The sequence below is a fragment of the Coturnix japonica genome, chromosome 2 (genome assembly GCF_001577835.2).
Source record: "Coturnix japonica isolate 7356 chromosome 2, Coturnix japonica 2.1, whole genome shotgun sequence".
Taxonomy (NCBI): domain Eukaryota; kingdom Metazoa; phylum Chordata; class Aves; order Galliformes; family Phasianidae; genus Coturnix; species Coturnix japonica.
Window position 1 is genome coordinate 117,433,306 of NC_029517.1, and position 18,583 is coordinate 117,451,888.

The 18,583-nt window shown below is 43.6% G+C and overlaps 2 protein-coding genes across 2 annotated transcripts; one reads left to right on the plus strand and one right to left on the minus strand.

Annotated features, from left to right (window-relative positions):
• Positions 1 to 122: 122 nt before the first annotated feature.
• Positions 123 to 12,997, plus strand: SLC25A32 (solute carrier family 25 member 32). Its single transcript, XM_015856148.2, is given in 9 exon segments — positions 123 to 164; positions 166 to 265; positions 268 to 297; positions 2,031 to 2,181; positions 3,668 to 3,753; positions 4,809 to 4,969; positions 9,092 to 9,205; positions 9,760 to 9,905; positions 10,942 to 12,997. Coding segments are annotated over 9 exon segments (966 nt in total). The 3' UTR covers positions 11,078 to 12,997.
• Positions 12,998 to 13,626: 629 nt separating this feature from the next.
• Positions 13,627 to 18,044, minus strand: CTHRC1 (collagen triple helix repeat containing 1). Its single transcript, XM_015856149.2, has 5 exons — positions 17,947 to 18,044; positions 16,043 to 16,295; positions 14,993 to 15,214; positions 14,189 to 14,405; positions 13,627 to 14,072 (listed from the first exon to the last, which is right to left on the minus strand). Exons 1-5 carry the CDS (start codon positions 18,042 to 18,044, stop codon positions 13,930 to 13,932), a joined length of 933 nt encoding a protein of 310 aa, XP_015711635.2. The 3' UTR covers positions 13,627 to 13,929.
• Positions 18,045 to 18,583: the final 539 nt, after the last annotated feature.

Here is an 18,583-nt window from a genome sequence, read left to right on the forward strand (position 1 = left end):
CGCCCCGCCGCCCAACAGCCGCCTCCTTCCCTTACACGTCAGCGAAGAGCCGTGCCCGCCGCAGTCTCGCGATACGCAGATCGGTTCGGCGCCGAGCTCGCTGTTTGCTCGCCGTGTGTGGGATGAGCGCGGCGCCGGGTGCCCGCGGCCACGCGTGTAACGTGGGGGCCGCCCGCATCGCCCGTGCGCTCCGTGCTGCGCCACGTGCAGCTGGAGAACCTGGCGGCCGGGCTGAGCGGCGGCGTCGTGTCCACGTTGGTGCTGCACCGCTGGACCTGGTGAAGATCCGCTTCGCAGGTGAGTAAAGGCCGGGTCCGTTATCCTGGGGGTGAATGTTGAGGGAACAGGGAGGAATTGGAGCGTGGAAAATTCAAGTATGTTATTAAGAAAAGTGATTTAACCGTAGAAGTGATCAGATATGGAAGTTTGCCCAGAGAGGCTGAGGCTTTTCAAACCTTTGGAAACATTAAAGAACTAACTGGCATGCCCCACATTACCCCTATATAAGCGGATCTGTTTTGAAGTGAGTTGAGTTAGATGACCTCTGGAGGTTCCTTCTAACCTAAATTACTCCACGCTTATTGTATTTCTTCACTAGGAGAGTGGTTAGGCCCTGGAACAGGCTGCCCAGGGAGGTTGTGGATGCCCCGTCCTTGGAGGTGTTCAAGACCAGGTTGGACGGGGCCCTGGGCAACCTGATCTAGTACAATGTGTATGTTTGGTGGCCCTGCCAGGCAGGGGGGTTGGAACTACATGATCCTTGAGGTCCCTTCCAACCCGGGTCATTCTGTGATTCTGTAATGCTATAATGGGATGGAAAGTACCATGATAATAGCAGGGTAGCAAAGTCCTTAGCTACAGCAAATAAGAATGAGCCCAAATGCAGAGGCCACAGAAATGAAGGAAGAGAATTGCTTACCTTTGAAAGGTCTCAGGTAGGTAGGGATCTCCAGCAAGAAATGTCCTCATTTCCACTGCCAACCTTTAAGTGAGGGCTGGGAAGGGGAGGATCCTGGCTCTGTCCCTTCTGTACACTCAGATGTATTGCATGCACCTGAGCTCACAGAATCTGCCTAGCAGGGCCACCAAACATACACCTTTACTAGATCAGGTTGCCCAGGGCCCCGTCCAACCTGGCCTTGTACACCTCCAAGGACGGGGCATCCACAACCTCCCTGGGCAGCCTGTTCCAGGGCCTAACCACTCTCCTAGTAAAGGAGCTCCCCTGCGTTGACCCTGCCTGCCCACCAGGTGCTCGCTGTTCCAGGCCATGACTTAGCATTTCTGCTGTACTTGTATATGATGGCTTGGGTTTTTTCCAGGTGTCTCCCTGTTAGGTTTTGGTCGGACTCATGAAGACTATGAGATCTTAAGTTTGTGCCTTAATAGCTCCTGCATTGGTTGTTGATCATTGGCAAAATAATTGACAGACAGATTTGCAAGCGTGTCTCTGATTTCCTACCTTGTTTAATGTGCTTATAAGCCTGATTTAATGGCAGCATGGTTAAAATAAGAAATAAAGATGCAAAAGTCTTTCAGAAAGGTCCAGCACTACTCACTCACTCACTTGTCACACTACTGCTGTTGTGACAGCAGCAACTGTACTGGCTGCTGTAAGTTGTGTGAACGGCTGTGTTCTAAACAAAACCTGTCAAGCAAAGGTTTGCGTGATCTTTGTCTTGTTGGCAGTGACATTTTGTGAATATTTGAGCAAGCAGCTTCGTTATTGAGTAGAATTGTGTCTATTTGATGTTTTCCTGCGAATCAATGCAACGAGAAAAGAACATAAGAATTAATGGTGGAAGTGACCTTTGAGTGTTGGCAGGAACTGACTTTGGAATCAATGACACACGACCTATTGAAATACTTGGGACTGTAAAAGCGCCCATCAGCCCAAGTTGTGCATAGTTTTAGAATAAAGCTGATGAATGAAGCATTTACGTTGGCTTGTGGCACTGTAGGGTGGCTTTTATGCAGTTGAACCACTTTCTTCCTGCAATGTTTTTCAATGCATTTTCTTTTTTTCATAGTGAGTGATGGATTGGAGCTGAGGCCAAAATACAATGGGATTCTCCACTGTATGACCACTGTCTGGAAGCGTGAAGGACTACGAGGCTTGTACCAAGGGGTAACTCCCAACATGGTGGGAGCAGGAGCTTCCTGGGGACTTTATTTTTTCTTGTAAGTAGGACCATGTCATGTTCAAATATAAACTGCACCTTTCTCAGAAGGCATAAAAATGGGCTAAATGGCTTAGAAACATGCAGTTCTCTTAGTATGTCCAGACTTGTTACCCACCGTTATGACTTGCTGTTACAGAATGTGAGCAGATGGAGTCAGAGACCTGTTACTTTATCAAGTACAGTGCATTCCCCTTGATGCTGTGAAAACACTGAGAACTTGAGAAATGATGACATCGCTTGTGGAGAGTCCTTTAAAAGTTCAAATAAACTGTGCTGAAAAGCTCATGGAAAAATAAAGAACCTAAACTGGCATGTTAAGAATCAAAGAATATGATCAGGTTCTTTATTAAAGTTGAACCGTCAACCGTTTGGATTTTGTTTTAATAATTTTGACGGGTTTTCCTATTGTTTTTGTTGATGTGCTTTGCTTATGAAGACAGTTCTCAAATATTCAGTAGCTGACTGATCTGATTGGCTGCTGGTCACTATGAACTGAAATGGTTCTGAGAATGATTATTTGGCATGCAGAGCTCCCATGTCAGTTGTGTAGGCTCAGCTATTGCTAGACTCCAGTCCTTATGCTTCACTGTGAGCTCCTATTGACAGTTCAGCTCCTTCAGTGCCCAGGGGCACTTTTCATAGAATCATAGAATCACCAAGGTTGGAAAAGACCTAAAAGATTATCCAGTCCAACCATTCACCTATTACCAATAGCTCCCACTAAACCATGTCCCTCAACACAACATCCAGTCTTTCCTTGAACACCCCCAGGGTCGGTGACTTCACCACCTCCCCGGGCAGTCCATTCCAGTGCCTGCCCTTTCTGAGAAGTAATACTTCCTAATGTCCAGCCTGAAACCATTCTGTCTGGTCCTATTACTAATGATATGAGAGAAGAGGCCGACCCCCAGCTCACTACAACCTCCCTTCAGGAAGTTATAGAGAGCAATGAGGTCTCCCCTGAGCCTCCTCTTCTCCAGGCTGAACATTCCCAGCTCCTTCAGCCTCTCCTCATATGGCCTGTGCTCCAGACCCCTCACCAGCTTTGTTGCCCTCCTTTGAACATGTTTTCAAACCACAGCTGTTGGAAATCAGATCAAGAGATGAAAGCTTAGTGAAATTAGAAAGTAAATAACTACCAGTGTTGGTTTTAATAAAAAGACTGGTTTTTTTAAAGTTAATTCTTGAGACCAAGTGGCTGTTTCAACATCTGTCCCACCAATCCTTTCAGTAGTACCTCATCAATTTAAATATGCATTACTATCGATCAAATAGTTCATGAATTCTTCAGTTCCTCAAGCAAACAGTGATAGTTAGCTTAGAAATCCTTTCCAAGGCAATCTATCACCTAATGTTTTTCTTGATAGTGAGTTTTGCTTTGGTGGCTTGTTTTTTTGTTGTTTTTCTTTTGGTTTGGTTTTGTTTGGCTTTGTTTTTTAGTTTGTTTTTACCTTTACTGTAATATATTTTATATTTGTGAACAGTTACAATGCCATCAAAGCTTATAAGAAGGAAGGGAAGCTGGAGAGTCTGACTGCAACCGAACACCTGGTGTCAGCTGCAGAGGCGGGTGAGTTAAACGCAAAGAAGATGAATCTTTTCTTCTGGCCTGTCCATATGCTGCTCTTTCTCTTTGTGTGTCAGTGCTGTTTTTTTTCCAGGTGGCAAGTGTAAGTGCTTGAGTTCAAATGCTTATTGTCTATAAATAAATTAATGATGTCTAGAATGAATGGACAGTTATGTGTGGTCCTTTTTCTGCTCAGAAGTAGCAGTTGTTAAGATACCTTCTGATCTTGTTTTCATTATACACAAAGCTTGACTTTTTTTCCATACTCAGTACAATGCTGAGTCTCTAAACATAACTATGTAAATTAGCTGTTATTAGATTGTTAACTCATTAAATGTTAAATGCTTAGATCTGGAACAGAGAAGGCTTATTGAAACGATAAGTGAATTTGCCATAGATCTTTTGAAAATCTTTCTAGGTTTTCTTAGAAACTATAGATCCAAAATAAAAGTACAGTTTTACTCATCATGACTTTTAAAACGTTGTTTCCAACGTACTTTATTGTGCGTGCTTCTGTGCAGGCAATTTAGAAGACTTTTTATTTGCATGTCGTAGCACTCATTAACTGTAGAAATACACTGTTGAAATGTATAAGTAAATGTGAATGTGAATGTAAAGTAGCCTTTATAGCTACAGGAGGTTGCTTGTGTAAACTTATCAATACAAGTAAGTAAATTTCTTATGACTGAGCTGTCCATAATTGCATATGTGAAGACTAATTCAAATAAGAGAGCAGAATGAAAACACTGAGGTTTCCTATCTAGTACAGATTGCACTACTGACTGTGGAACAGCGAAGCAAAAAAGAGCATATGCCGAGAATGTAGAAAAAGCTGTGTGCTCTATAGAGGTACTCTCTGCATGAGTAGTTCACGCTTTGTTTTAAACTTTGACAGCAGAGAGAGGAATACCTAAATTTTGTCTGTTATGAGTAATATGAGTAGTCTTGTGGGATAAGTAGTTTTGTCATTGTAGAAGCCCATGTTACAATGAACTGAACAAACTGGGACAGGCTTTGGCATGGGCAAAATGATCAGTCTAACTTCAATCTGTTCTCAGGAGCCATGACTCTCTGTATTACGAACCCAATATGGGTAACGAAGACGCGACTTGTATTACAGTATGACGCTGGTGTTGATCCCTCAAAGCGACAGTACGCAGGAATGTCTGATGCTCTTATAAAGATCTACAAGACAGAGGGCATACGTGGCTTGTATAAGGTAATAACATTTAAGGAAAACTCAAGGGTTGACTGGCATCAGTCAGTAGTGCATTGGAGCTTGCACATATTTGTCTCAAAAAACCCTGCAAGTCATTTTTGTAATAGCTGATTTTTATTCTTAGTCAAAGCAAAGGTTACTCAAAAAGGCTTAATCTTATGGAAAGCAATTACAGTGTTGAAAGGTAGGAAATCATTGGAGAATAGAGTGTAAGTTTTATGTCTGAGCCATCTTCAGAAATGAGGGGAAACTACAAGCTGCTTTTTAATTGTTTAGAGTCTACTCATAGCTAGGATTTGGATAAAGAGGGCAGCCATAGTCAAATCTATAGTGCTACTAGTGCTTTCCTTCATTTCATCCCTTATCTCTGTCTTTTTAACATCTTGTGCGATGTAACATACGACTAAAGTACTTGCTAATGTTTTGTCTACAATGGACAGTTTCACAACTGCTCATTTGCCCCCTAGTTATTTGGCTCTGTAATCTGTCATCTCAAGATCCATAAAATTTGCAGACTTCTAAATATGTTCTGCATATGTGTGGGTTTTTTGTTCCCTTTAATTTAGGGAAACAGATGGCAACTGGATATGGACTTTTTGCCTCTTTCTTCCTTCAGGCCATTACATCAAGATGCATTCATCAGTCCCTGGAAGGTGTGAAGAAACCTATTTCAGTTCAGTCTGGCTCTTCTCTTGCAAGTAGTGCTATAGAACAAGAACACTGTATCTTAGGATTTGTCCTGATTACTGAGCATCAAATTCTATTTGCAGTGAAAAATAGAGGCTGAAGTTGTCAGACACCATGAGCTGCAGGAGATATAATGCAGGTGTCTTCTTTTTCCTCATGGCCTTAATTTCAGGAAGAGTTTGTTATAGCAGATGAGGAAAATGGCACTGCAAACTGGAAATAAAATCTGGAAATAGTTGCTTTCTGGTGCCTTTGAGATTAGCTTTCCAAAGAATGGTGTTGTCCACCAAGCAGTTCCATATCTGCTCTCTGTTGTACTGATGCTGATCTGAGCGATTAGTCCTTTGTGGCACAAGCCTAGTAATATAAAGCTGTACCAGTCTTTCTCGTTGAGATCAGTACTGTCTGTTAGGTATTGTTTGTTTATTAAACTGTAGTTGATGTGAAGTGCTTCTTGAACTTGGCCTGGATTTGAAGAGAGATAGAAGCCTTTCTTTCACTGGTCATCCCAGTAACCTAGTCAGTGATCTTCCACACCCTCCATCTTTGTCCTTTGGCCTCCATCCCTGAGACAGTTGGGGTCAGAGCTGCCCTGCTGCATCTAAGCTAGGGGAAAAGAAGAAAAATCCACCTTGGGGTTTTGCAATTGGAAGATACCTGATAGATCTGTTGGAGAAGTTGAATGTCATGCAGCCATCAGCACGTGTTGCTCTTCAAGTCTGAGGCATAAGAGATCAAACATTTTAAAACAGTCTTAAGACTGTAGGAGTTTGCACCTTGGGAAAAACATAATGTATGGTTGAGCTCTGGACAAATTGCCAGCTGTGTAGTGTAGCCTAACTACTGTAACATCAGATGGTGATACTGTGCTTGGCCTCCACGCTTCTTTATTTGTGTTCTCAGTTTCATCTTCTTTCACTGATGATGTAGAGGCAGCAGTTAGAGCAAAGCTTATAGAAAACAGTAATAAAAATGGGAAATGCAGAAAGTTTAAGGAGATTAAAAAAATGTAGGGTCATCAAGACTGAGAGCAACAATGCAGTGTGCTAAGAACAGCCAAAGAAATCCTAGCAGTGCTATATGCTCATTACCAAGTGAAAATAGATATATTGGACACTTCTGTTGAACAGCTTAACCTTTGATAGGCAAGATTATATACGCTGAGGATAAAATATTTTTTTCCAGTCCATTAATGCCTAAAACACTTCTCTCTCTATTTTGCTGTTTTTTTCATGTACTATTTTCTTCCTTGCAAATGTGAAGTTTGTAAGCTAAGTGACTTTCTATTTCTTTGTTTTTGCATATAGCAAAGTCCATTGGGATCTGATCATCTTGGATTTAAATATAGTTCAGAGAGAACTTTCCATAAAAGATGGTGCCTTTCTTTGCCTTGAAAGAATCAAGATGGCATAAGGACGTAATGGCATTCTTCCAGTATCTTTCTGCACAAGTTGGCAGAGCGGGGCACTCTAGTACTGCTGGTCTTTAGGATCTTGAGAACCCAACTGAAGATGGTGCTACACAGATTGCAATGGGAATCTGCTACATTTCCTCTAAGCGTATAGCAGACGCTGCTCTGACATGAGCTCTCACAAACACTCCTGGCAGTGCTCTGAGTATCTCATCACTTTGTTCCCTGCTTTTATCAAGAAGCACAGGCTTTGCTCTGTACTTTTGCCTGGGTTCTTTTCCTTTTTGGTAATGACATTTGAAATGCAAACTGACTGGATGCTTTTCTCTTGTTCTGGATCTTCCACACGTATAGTTGCTTAGAGACATCTTTTTTTAACCCATATCATTTACTGTTCAGAGTTAAGTGCTTTACCATTTCCATGTCTAGTAACATATTTAATTGTGTCCATTGATTTAATTCTCCAAAATGGAATTCAAGCAGGACTTCTTTGAGCAAAGCTTGATCCTGTTGAGGTCTCATATATGACCTCTTAAATATGTTTTGACTATTAAAAATAATAGATATGTTAAGACATATGATTTAAAATATATTTATCTTCACCTTACAGTCTTACTGTAGATAAAAAATAAATGGCAAACTTCTATGGAAGAAAAAGGTATTTGTGTGAAATTCCAAGAATAAGAAAATTGAGTAGGATAATCATTCCAAAACTTACTTAGATATTTAATTACTGAGAAGAAATCAGTTTTGCTTTGAAACATTTTTCCTTAGGAACGCATTGATTCAAATTTTTCCTTCTTTATGATCAAAAAGAAGAATGTCACTTCTTATTTTGCTGAGGCTGATTGGCAGACAGTTGTCTCACTTGTCCTTCCTGCCTGTTTCAATACTGGCTTGCCATTAAAGGTTCTTCAGTGTTTGAAAGTTTTCCGCATCACGGAGTGTGCTGATATTCATTTAGCAAATGTCATCAGTAGATGCTCTGGGACTCTTGGGAGCAAGTTATTCAGATTTGCTGGCTTAAGTTTAAGAGTTGAGAACTCTTAAGTGTTGTTTAACATTCTTCTCTTGTTAGTGGGGAAAATTTTACCTAATTCCCCTATGACATTCATCATTCAAATGCTTTTCAAATACAAAGCAGTTATTTTCTGTGTCTTGCAATGTTTTTACTGCCTAAAAATGAACATATGGTTATGAAGATTTTCCCTGCTATCACTACAGCATTTCATACTGTTCATGGCTCTGTTGACCCAGACAGTTTTTTCCTTGGTACTTTCAATAAGTTTGTTCTTTGTCTGTTCCTGTGGTTCCTGACTGTTTGTGGCCATTCTTTTCTATTGTGAGAAGAAATTATCCCTCATTCAATCAAATAGAAGCCCGAAAAATAATACCTGAATGTCTGTAATACCTTAGACTGAATAAATCTGTAGCTTCCAGAGAGCTAATCTCTGAAGTGATAGAGGCTCTGTATGGTTTTTAAGCCTTTTGTTGTTTTTGATGGGTTTTGTTTTAATTTTCCTTTAAGTTAGGGGTTTATGACTAATTTATCTTTTTGTCCTCATACACGGCAGACATTCCAATGGACCAGGATTGCTTCCCTTTTCTTCCTCCAAGTTCTTAGTAATATGCTCATCTGTCTGCATTCAGCATTCTGTGCTTCCAGTTTAATCTAACACAGAGTTTTGTGTCTGGACATATCTTTTATACTCCTCTGTCTTTCCTAAATGGGTCATGGAAAATATGATAAAACTGCTCAACACCAGCATTTTTTTACAAGTTTTGGTTCTTCAAGTCCTTTTACCCACATTTTAATCATTCATCCCATTATAAATTTTCCCTTTGCAGCAGTTTTCAGCAAGCTTTTGGCTTGTATAAATCATTTCCAGCCAAGATAATTAATTAATCCAGTCAGTTAATTAATTAAATATATATAATTATACATATATGATAACTCTGTCATGTTATTTACTTCTTTGGAGCTGCTATTCAACCTTGTTTTATCCTGTTTTATTTTTCTTTAGGGATTCGTTCCTGGCCTGTTTGGAACTTCACATGGAGCACTTCAGTTCATGGCATATGAGGATTTGAAACAGAGATACAACAAGTACAGAAACAGAGCGTCAGATACAAAACTGGTAAAATGGTTAATAATAAAAATATGTAGTGGCATGGGAACGGGTGGAGGTTTATTCTATTCAGTTGGATCATCCAACAGCCAAGTTTATAAAGTATTGATATAGAAAGTGAAATGTAGAGTATATGAGAATAATAACTTGTCACTTAGGGAACAAGCAGCTGGTTAGTTCTGTATTTCTCTAGTGAAATCACCTTGTTTTGAGAAGTATCTAGAGAAATTTTAGGGAGAAGAATGGTTTCAGAAAACAGTGGAATCGTAGGTAGTCTTTTTAAACACTTGTCCATAGCAAACTATGTGAAGATACTGCTGCTTTTGGAACACCTGGCACACTGCTCTAGGAGTGTTTTGGTAGATAGGAGTGAGAGGGCAAAACGTATATTTTACAGTTGGTTACCTGAAGCTCTCTAGATAGTAAATATTCTTAAATATGTTTATTGTGAAGAGGAAGAAAGTATTGTTTAATTACTATATTTAAAAATCAAAGAAGATTTTGGAAAATTGTCTATTTTAAGCCGTGGTTAAGGTAAGCTTGTTCGTTTTTATTGATTTTAGAACACTGCAGAATACATAATGATGGCAGCTGTATCCAAAATATTTGCTGTGACAGCAACATATCCCTATCAAGTTGTACGGGCTCGTCTTCAAGATCAGCATAATAGATACTCTGGTGTGTTAGATGTGATCCGCAGGACATGGAGGTAGGCATACAGAATTGTAGGTTTGTGTCTGGAAAAGTGAGCCTTACACAATCACCGTGTTTACTGCCTTCCATGCTGAATGGTTGTGTGTATGAAGCCATTATGTGGATTATGCTAATAGCTGTTACCTAAAATTGAAGAGAGATGTGATGGTTAGTGCTGACCTGAAGACTTCTGTTTTTTGATCTGACTCTTCATCATCTTCCCCAACAAATTTTGCTTATAGAGTAGCATGGTTAAAAAACCAACATTGAGTTGGCTGCTTTGTGGCTTGTAAAGTAGTTAAGTCTCATTAACTCATTATGAAATGAACAAATGCAGCATAGGGCACCAAGGAGAGCAGTATATTGCTTAGCCAAGCATTTTCCAGGATCTCCTTTGACTGCTCATTGTGGATGTACCAGAGGCCCAGTGAAACTGGAAAAAATTGAGCTGAAATGAGAAGTCTTTGAAACATTCTAACAGCCCTAACAGTGAATGCTATGCTTCAAACTGGGTAAAGTTGGATTCTGATGTATTGGCCAGTGGATTCAGAATGCTGGACAAGGTGCTTTAGTTCTATAAAAACGAGCACTGACTTCAGCAGCTGACTTAACCAAGTTGTGTTCTCCCTCAGCTCCCTGGCTGTTACATGACTCAAAACCCTAAAGCCCTTCAGCCCTGTTGGCTTCAGTGAGCTTAAAGCTGCAAATGTTTTTTGGAACTGCAGAAATTTAAAGTCATTTTAACCACTTCTTGTGGTACGAAGAAAGGCAGAATAGCATCCTATTTAAAGAATTAACTTTAAAAAAAGACAGAACAACAACAAAACCACCAGCCAAACCCTAAGCTAAACAACTCATCTATGGAATATTATTGTTCAGAAAAGAAGGTGAGATTTGATAGAATGACCCTTTAAACACTTCAGTAAGAAACTGCTCTGGAATTATTATTCTTACCCTGAAGTGAGAGAGCGAGAGAAAAATGGCAGGCTTTGTTCTATGTCTGATTGTTATTTAAAATATATTAAAGTCAATGTTTTTCTCTGTCTTTAAAGGAAAGAAGGAATTCATGGATTTTACAAAGGAATTGTCCCCAATGTGCTCAGAGTGACTCCTGCGTGCTGCATTACTTTTGTAGTTTATGAAAACGTGTCAGGTTTTTTACTTGGTTTTAGAAAAGAAAATAACTAAAGGTGAAAGTTTCTATTCATAAAAAATAGATCCTTTATTTTTTTATATTTATGATGTGGAAGTTAAGTTGCGATAGCAGCCTGTCTTGACACTGTGAATTGATCTGGTATTTTGAGGAAAGAATTCTGAGGTAGCGAAACCCTGCCTACATCTCTTCTGCTGAGGCTGCCTGTGTTGCTGAGTTCCTCTCCCTCTGAATCAGCAGCGTCTGCTCCAGACAGATGTCTGCAACTGTGAAGTAGTGTTATGACTGGGTGAAGGCAGCTGTGCAGCATTTCAGCTCATCCTGGCCTGCCTGGAATAATGGACTAATCTGCTTAACAGGTCTCAAGATAACAATTGGTCAGTGTACTACAGAAAACTTCATATAAAAGCAGTTCTGGTGTCTGAAGTGTCTGAACTTTCTTAAGTAAGTCTTTATGTGCGTCTCATGAAGAAAATATGTAGCTGCTTACACCAGTGTCTTTGGAATCCATTTCTGTTCTTTGTCAGGTTTTAGGTTATGGAGTGCTCCATGTTCCACTGGTCATCCAACAGAAAAAGTGCAGCCTTGGAGGGGTGTGATTTGGAAACTCAGATTGTTCTGTAAAATGGTCAGCTGCCCATTCCTGGGTTTGAGTAATTGCAAATTGAAATGCACTTCTTGTCTCATGCCAAGACAGACTTGCAGTGTGGTTTTTGGCTTCTTTTTAATACCAGACCAAAGTCTGTTGTGCACATTGTTGGCAACTTACTTCATTTGATTTCTCATCACCCCACCCTCCCTGGCCACAGCTCCATTACTGTACATTGGACTAAATACCACTTATTTGAAAGAAGGCTTACTTAAAAAAAATAATAATCCAAGTAATTCATTGGCGATGCAGTTTTAAAGCACCTTTAACAAAGACAGGTCTTTGAGAAGAAATCTGTAGGTTTTCTAAAAGCTTTGTGCACAGGGCTTTCTTAAAAACAATGACTTCTCATTTAGTCTCAGAAGTGACTAAGGCTATTGCTGACACAACAGCAGGCTGAATTACAGCACATTTCAGTATGTTTGAATAAGGATGTTTATTTTTATGCCAATTGTTACTGACAAAGGTAGGCACTATTTGGAAACTTGGGTTTATTTGTTGTAGTTCTTCATTAAGGAAATAGTCTACTGAGCATAACGTTTTTTGGGTTTTTTTTAGTTATAATTCTAAAAGCATCTGTTGACATTTAGATGAAAATCAAAAGTTAGCAGAAATTTACTGTGCAAATTAACATAGAGTCTTAATAGCTGCTTCTTTCTTTTGCCTGGGCGAGGTTTTTACCCGCTGTTCTCAGTTTTCTAGTGTGCAGGGTCCAAAATATATAGTGAAGATATGAGAAAAGAAAAATAGAAGAGTAATAAAAGTTTTGCAGTTACTTCCCTGGACTGGTTTGTTCCAGACCTAAATGGGACTGAGAGCCAGGATAAATGGAAAGACAGGCCACTGGCACATACACGAACAGCCACTGTCTGTTGACTGACGTGCAGTAATTTCACACTATGGCTTAACTCATAGTGTCTGTGCTCAGATACCTTGAAAACTATCTTCCCACCCCATGAAACAATGGCAGTTGTGCAGGGTGCTGGCCTGCAGCAGCATCACACATAAGCTTGCATTGAGGGAAACTTGAATGCTCTCTTACCTGCAAGTCCAGTCCTCTAACATTTAAAAGGTGATGAGCTAGAAATTTAAGAGATGCCTGGGGAAAGTTTTATAACCTGTTCAGAAGAAAAGCTAGGATTTAGTATCAAATAGTTAAAATTAATTCATCTCTCAGCTTTAATGTTTTTTCTATGTAGTTTCTGGACAATGTGTATTTCTGCATGTTATACATGCTTTTTGTTTTTATTATTGCATTTATGTAAAATTGATTTTGTAATGTAAACATGATTATATTTTCCCTTTAGAATCTGCACTTTTTTATGATTTGATTATAGCACTTATTGTGTTGGGGAAGAGAATCCTTAAAGCACTGCTGCTAATGCTGCACTAACTCCCAAGACACACCATGGTCAGTGGCTGCCACTCCTCACTCCTTCTTCCACCTTAGGAAAGCCAACACATTTCAGCCTGTCTTACTTCTGTATCTTCCAAACCACTTCACATATCCAGCTTTAACACCAAAGTGATTGTGTATGTCTGACAGGCTAAATTCAGAACTATTTGTTGGAGAAATTAAACGTGAGTTTTGGAACTGTAAAAGTGCTCTTTTTTTTTTTTTGCATAGATGATTAAATAGATGTTTGCACTGAAATCTGGTCTCTCAAGTGGAAGGAAGGCTTGGACAGTCCGCTTTTACTTAGTTATTCAGAACATACTTAACACTTACCGATGGTCATCAAGGCGCCAGGAGGTCGCTGGGAGACGTAAGACTTTAACAGCTGAGTATCCAGTTCCACATTGTTTCACAGGAACAGAATTGACAGATATACATCTCAAAACCTAATGCACAAACTTATGTACAACTCAGAAATCTTCTAAAACAAGCGTGTGCCACAGTGCCAAAGTTTGCTGACCAATAAAATACCCCGGGTGTTATTTTATGGAAAAAAGTCTTCTTTATTTGATACAAAAAAATTACACTTAACTCTTAAAAACGGCGGTGGTATATTTTCATATATCAAAAAAGGGATAGGAAAAGTTAATGAAGTTGTTTTTTATATTTATATTCTATACTGATTATTATAAAAAGCCTCTGCAAAGTGCATAAAAAAGCTCAGACAAACGCTACAGGCGTGAAGTTCGGTGCCTCATAGACAAAAACTTGCATCCAACTCTAAATAACCTTTGTAGAACATTGTACAAAATAAAAATAGGGATTATAAAAAACGGGGTGGGTTATTTCGGCAGTTCTTCGATGATGATACGGGAGACTGAATTCCAGCCAGTAGAAGCATCTCCCCTGGGGTAGTCAGCGCAAGTCCCGACCCAGATGGCGATGTCCACCAGGCCGGCGTTGATCCCTTCACACAGACCTTCCACTGGTGAGAGACAGACGCCATGTCACCACAGCAGACATACATGCACTGTGCATTCAGTACCTGGGTCTGCTAATGGCCCCTCACCCGTTATGTTCATGCAGTGTTGGTGCACGTACCTGAGGAGGTTCGGTGTATGTTGATAGTAGAATTCAGTTCTGGACTGCCTTGATCTAAATATATTATGGCTTCGATGGGAAGCGGCCCGGCACATTCTGCTCCATTGAAAGTGAAGTACCAGCGCTGACAACAGGCACTTCGACACTTCAGCCTGAGCGACCCACTGAACAGGACTCTGAGGGCACTGTTGGAGCGCATCTTTGTGAACGTACATTCCTAGGGGGGACAAAAGCATTTTGGTAGGAGACTCCAACTTTGAACCTACTCCTGAGGATCGTTTTCAGAAGGTTTTAGTTAATATTTTTATGCCCTTCTCTCTGTGGAAAAAAGAAGTCTGAACTGTGAAGAACTTCTTCACAGAAAGGGTAGTTAGGTACTGGAATAGGCTCCCCAGGGAGGTGGTTGAGTCGCCATTCCTGTTTGTGTTTAAGAGCCATTTGGATGTGGTACTCGGGGATATGATTTAGTGTAGGGTTGTTAGAGTTAGGGTACTGGTTAGGCTGCGGTTGGACTTGATGATCTTCAAGGTCTTTTCCAACCTGGGTAATTCTATGATTCTATGAAGTTGTAGCTGGGTCACCTTCTGGGGGCTTAGGAAAGGGTAACAGGATCTGACAAGTGGGCACATCACAGCACAACATGGCTGAGATGGAGCTGAAGCAAAGACCCTCTGAGGAGCCCGCCCTCACACTCCAAAGTTGAAGGCTGCAACAGGAATTGTAGCAGTAGCTGTATGGCACTTATGTTACCCTGCCGCTATTTCAGCCCTTAAAGGCCCTGCGGTACTGCTGGATCTGGCTTACCGCTATTTTCCCCAGGTCGATGCCGTAGTTGAGCGCACTCCACGAGCACTGCTTGAAGTTGGGCGTCCAGGACTCCTCCACGCTCTCCCGCATGCACTCGCCCTTTTCCCCCTTGGCCCCGTCCCGCCCCGGGATTCCCGGCGTCCCCGGGATCCCGTTGGTTCCAGGGTTCCCGTCCCGTCCGGGGACGCCGCTGGGGCCCTGCAGGCAGACGCCGTTGTACTGAAAGAGACGGCAGAGCTCGCTGAGCAGCCAAGATAAACACAGCAAGTACAAAAGAAACCCCGCTATGATCGAATCACTGAATATCCCAAGAGTCAGCAGGGACACAGAGGGATCACTGGGTCCAGCTCTACACAGGACCACCCCAAATTCCAACCAGTGTCTGAGCTGTGTCCAAACGCTCCCTGAACTCTCCGACGTTCGGTCCGGGCCGAGCTGCGCCGTGCGGCCGCCAGGGGTCAGGGCCGGGCCGGGCTCTGAGCGGCTGGAGCTGTGATTGCGGTGCCTCGCTCCCCTGCAGGATCCGCGCCGCTCCGCCTGCGGGACCCTCCCGGCGCTGAGCGCTGCTCCCGCTGGTCACGCCGTTCCGCTCCCGCAGCGCAAACGAAGCGCATTGCGGGGTGCGGGGAGGGGAGCACGGCCCAGCGCTGCCCCGGGGGGGTCTGAGCGGAGCGCGGTTCCTGCTGCCGGTGAGCAACAGCCCTGGCGGCGGCCCCACGTCTGCTCGGCACATTCCGAGCGCCGGAAAATCCCCCTCCTCCCTTCTGCCCCCGGCGCTCAGGTGTCCGGTTGCAGTGGAGCCGCGGTGGGGTTGGAAGCAGAGGCGGCGGACGCGGACGGATGCGGCGGTGCCGCTGCGAGCGGGCAGCCCTCCATCCCTTTATCGGTTCGCAGCCGGCTGCGGATTCGGAGCTCCAGCCCTCGAGTAACGGAGCGGCCGAGGGACCCCCCGAGCCCCCGTCTCCCGCAGCCCCGGCTCTGCCCGATCAGCCGCCGGCCGAGCGGAGGAGCCCGAACAGCCGCCGCTCCCCGCCTCGCTTCGCTCACCGCCTCCAGCACGTCCCGCGGCCGCGCCGCTCGTTGTTTGCCCCGCGGGCTGTCGGCGAGGCCCGTGCCCAGCAGCAGCGCCAGGAGCAGCAGCGGGGCGCGGCGCATGGCGGGGCCCGGCCGTGCCTGTCCGCCGCCGGCGATGAATGAGGCTTTCACGGCCCCGAGCCCCGCTCCCTCCCCCGGGGCTGGCGGGGGCGGTGCCGGTCCCGGCAGCCATTGGCACGGGCCGGGGGCTCCCGCCCCTCCGGTGCTGCGAGCGGTTTCTTCGTCTCACCTGTAGAGCTGTATGATGCAGAACTCAAATACACCTTTACACCCAAGATGATGAGGCCCGTGTGCCCACTGTTTACATGACACCAAACCTCTTGCTTCAGCCCTGCTCTCCGCGACCCTGCAGCTGCCCACTTATTGCAGTGCCCCCAGCACCCCCTGAGCCTTAACACCACCCCAAAACCAGCCACAGAACCCTGAGCCTTGACTGTACCCCAAAACCAGCCACAGAAGTCCAGGGAGGAGATGTGGAACGTGTTGCTCAGAGAGGAGGTGGATGCCCCATCCCTGGAGATATTCAAGGTCAGGCTGGACAGGGCTCTGAGCACCCTGATGGAGCTGCCAGTGTTCCTCTGTTGGACCAGATGGCCTTTAAGAGCCAACACCCAAAGGATGCGGTGATTCTCTATGCTCATACAGTCCAGTGTTTCTGTTCATCTCAGGTATTGAAGGTTTACATTCAGTGCTCTGCCCTCTGGGTCACAGTGGCACCAACCTTCCTCAGGCAAACTCCTCCACTGTGCTGTTCATTAGGATTGAGTTTTGAACTGGACCAGTAAATAACTGGTATTACTGGTCTTCTGAAACAATTTCAGTAGGAAGAATTGTGGCACTCAGCCTCCCCTCTGAGCCACCCCTGGTGCCTTCCTTCAGCAGTACAGCTCATAATTCAGCTCCTGTTCGCTCAGGGCCAGCAGAGCACAAGGGGCTCTGTGTGCAGCAGGGGCAGCGGGAGCTCGCCTTCAAGAACAGCCACCTCGCTGCTTCCACCACCAAATGGAGCTGCATGAAATCAAGGGGACCAATGCCTTTTGAACAGCTTTTACCTTACATATTTTACTTACATCACACGTTTGATATTTTACCCTAATCCCAAACTCCTCTCCCTCCGGCTTGTTGCATTGCTAGTACAGATGGAGCTCTGTGAAAAACCTTCCCACAGCTTGTACATAAACACTGTGGTGGTGTAACCACAGCAGTACCATGACTTAACATTGGAATCTGAAGAACTCGTTTGAGGAAGATTTGTGTATGGGATTATCACACTCAGTAATGCCCTGTCTCAGCCTTTCACATGAAAAAAGAAGCATAGAATTGTAACTTATTTCAGTATTTTACTGTCGGAGACTCTCGACCTCCATGTCATGCTGATGGGTCACTGCACAAGGCACAGGGAAGAGCTGACTGTGCGAATGGCAGGGAGCAGGAATGGAGCTGGGAGTGGAATAACAGTGTGCTCAGGGCTGGGGGCACACAGCTGTCCCACACTGACCCGTCAGGTCTGTGCTGATGGAAATGCCGTGTCCCTGCACAGGGGATGGTGCTGTGTGTGTGTGTGAGATGGGGGCTGCACAGTTGGTGAGTGTCTACCCCCTAAGCCGGGACAGCTGAACCACTTTGAAGCACCACCTGGTAGTTTCTCATGCCATTACTATAAGACACTCTATTTTCGCACAATAGAAACACTATTGAAGGGATCTGCATTCTTTGTTACTCATATTAATTAAGCTTTCTGTCTGCCTGGGACTTGCAGGTACTCCAACAGTTGGTATGATGTGAGTGGTCATGTCTGGGGAGAATGTGGCCTCCTGACTATCTTAAGCCATCAACTAATTAGACAGCTCACTAACCATTGCCTCAGGGACATCACCTGGCAGTTTTCTACGGCAAAACACAGGGTGATGCCTGTCATCTTCAGAAAAACAAGGATACCTTGCTCACCCTGCATACTCGGCCAATTTGGAACAAAGCTTTTCCTGTTAAGATCCCATTGGTGGCCATGTCTAATGACCCCACCACCATCACCGTTATATATATTTACTTAACAGAAGTATCACATCATCAGTCCAACTGTCCACCCACCACCACCATTTCCCCACTAAGCCCTGTCCCTTAGTACAACATCTAAACGTATCTTGAACACCTCCATGGACGGTGGCTCCACCACCTCTCTGGGCAGCCACTTAACCACCTCTCAGCCACTTGATGAAGGCAAATTATCATGGGGGCCAAGATGGCGCACGTTTGCCATTAGTCCAACCAGCAGGACCTGATATAGAGGTCTTACTCCTGTAGAACAGAGTTGAAACGCAGGTATGAGCATTAATGAGGAATCCAAATATAAATGCCTCAGCATGTTTTTAATCTTTTAATTACACTTTGCGTCTCAAATACTTTCAATAGGAAGCAAAATCCAGTTGTTAGACAGAAGCGGGTTTGATAGATGAACATCAGAGAGACAGATCCAGCTCTGCTTGCGGAGGCACA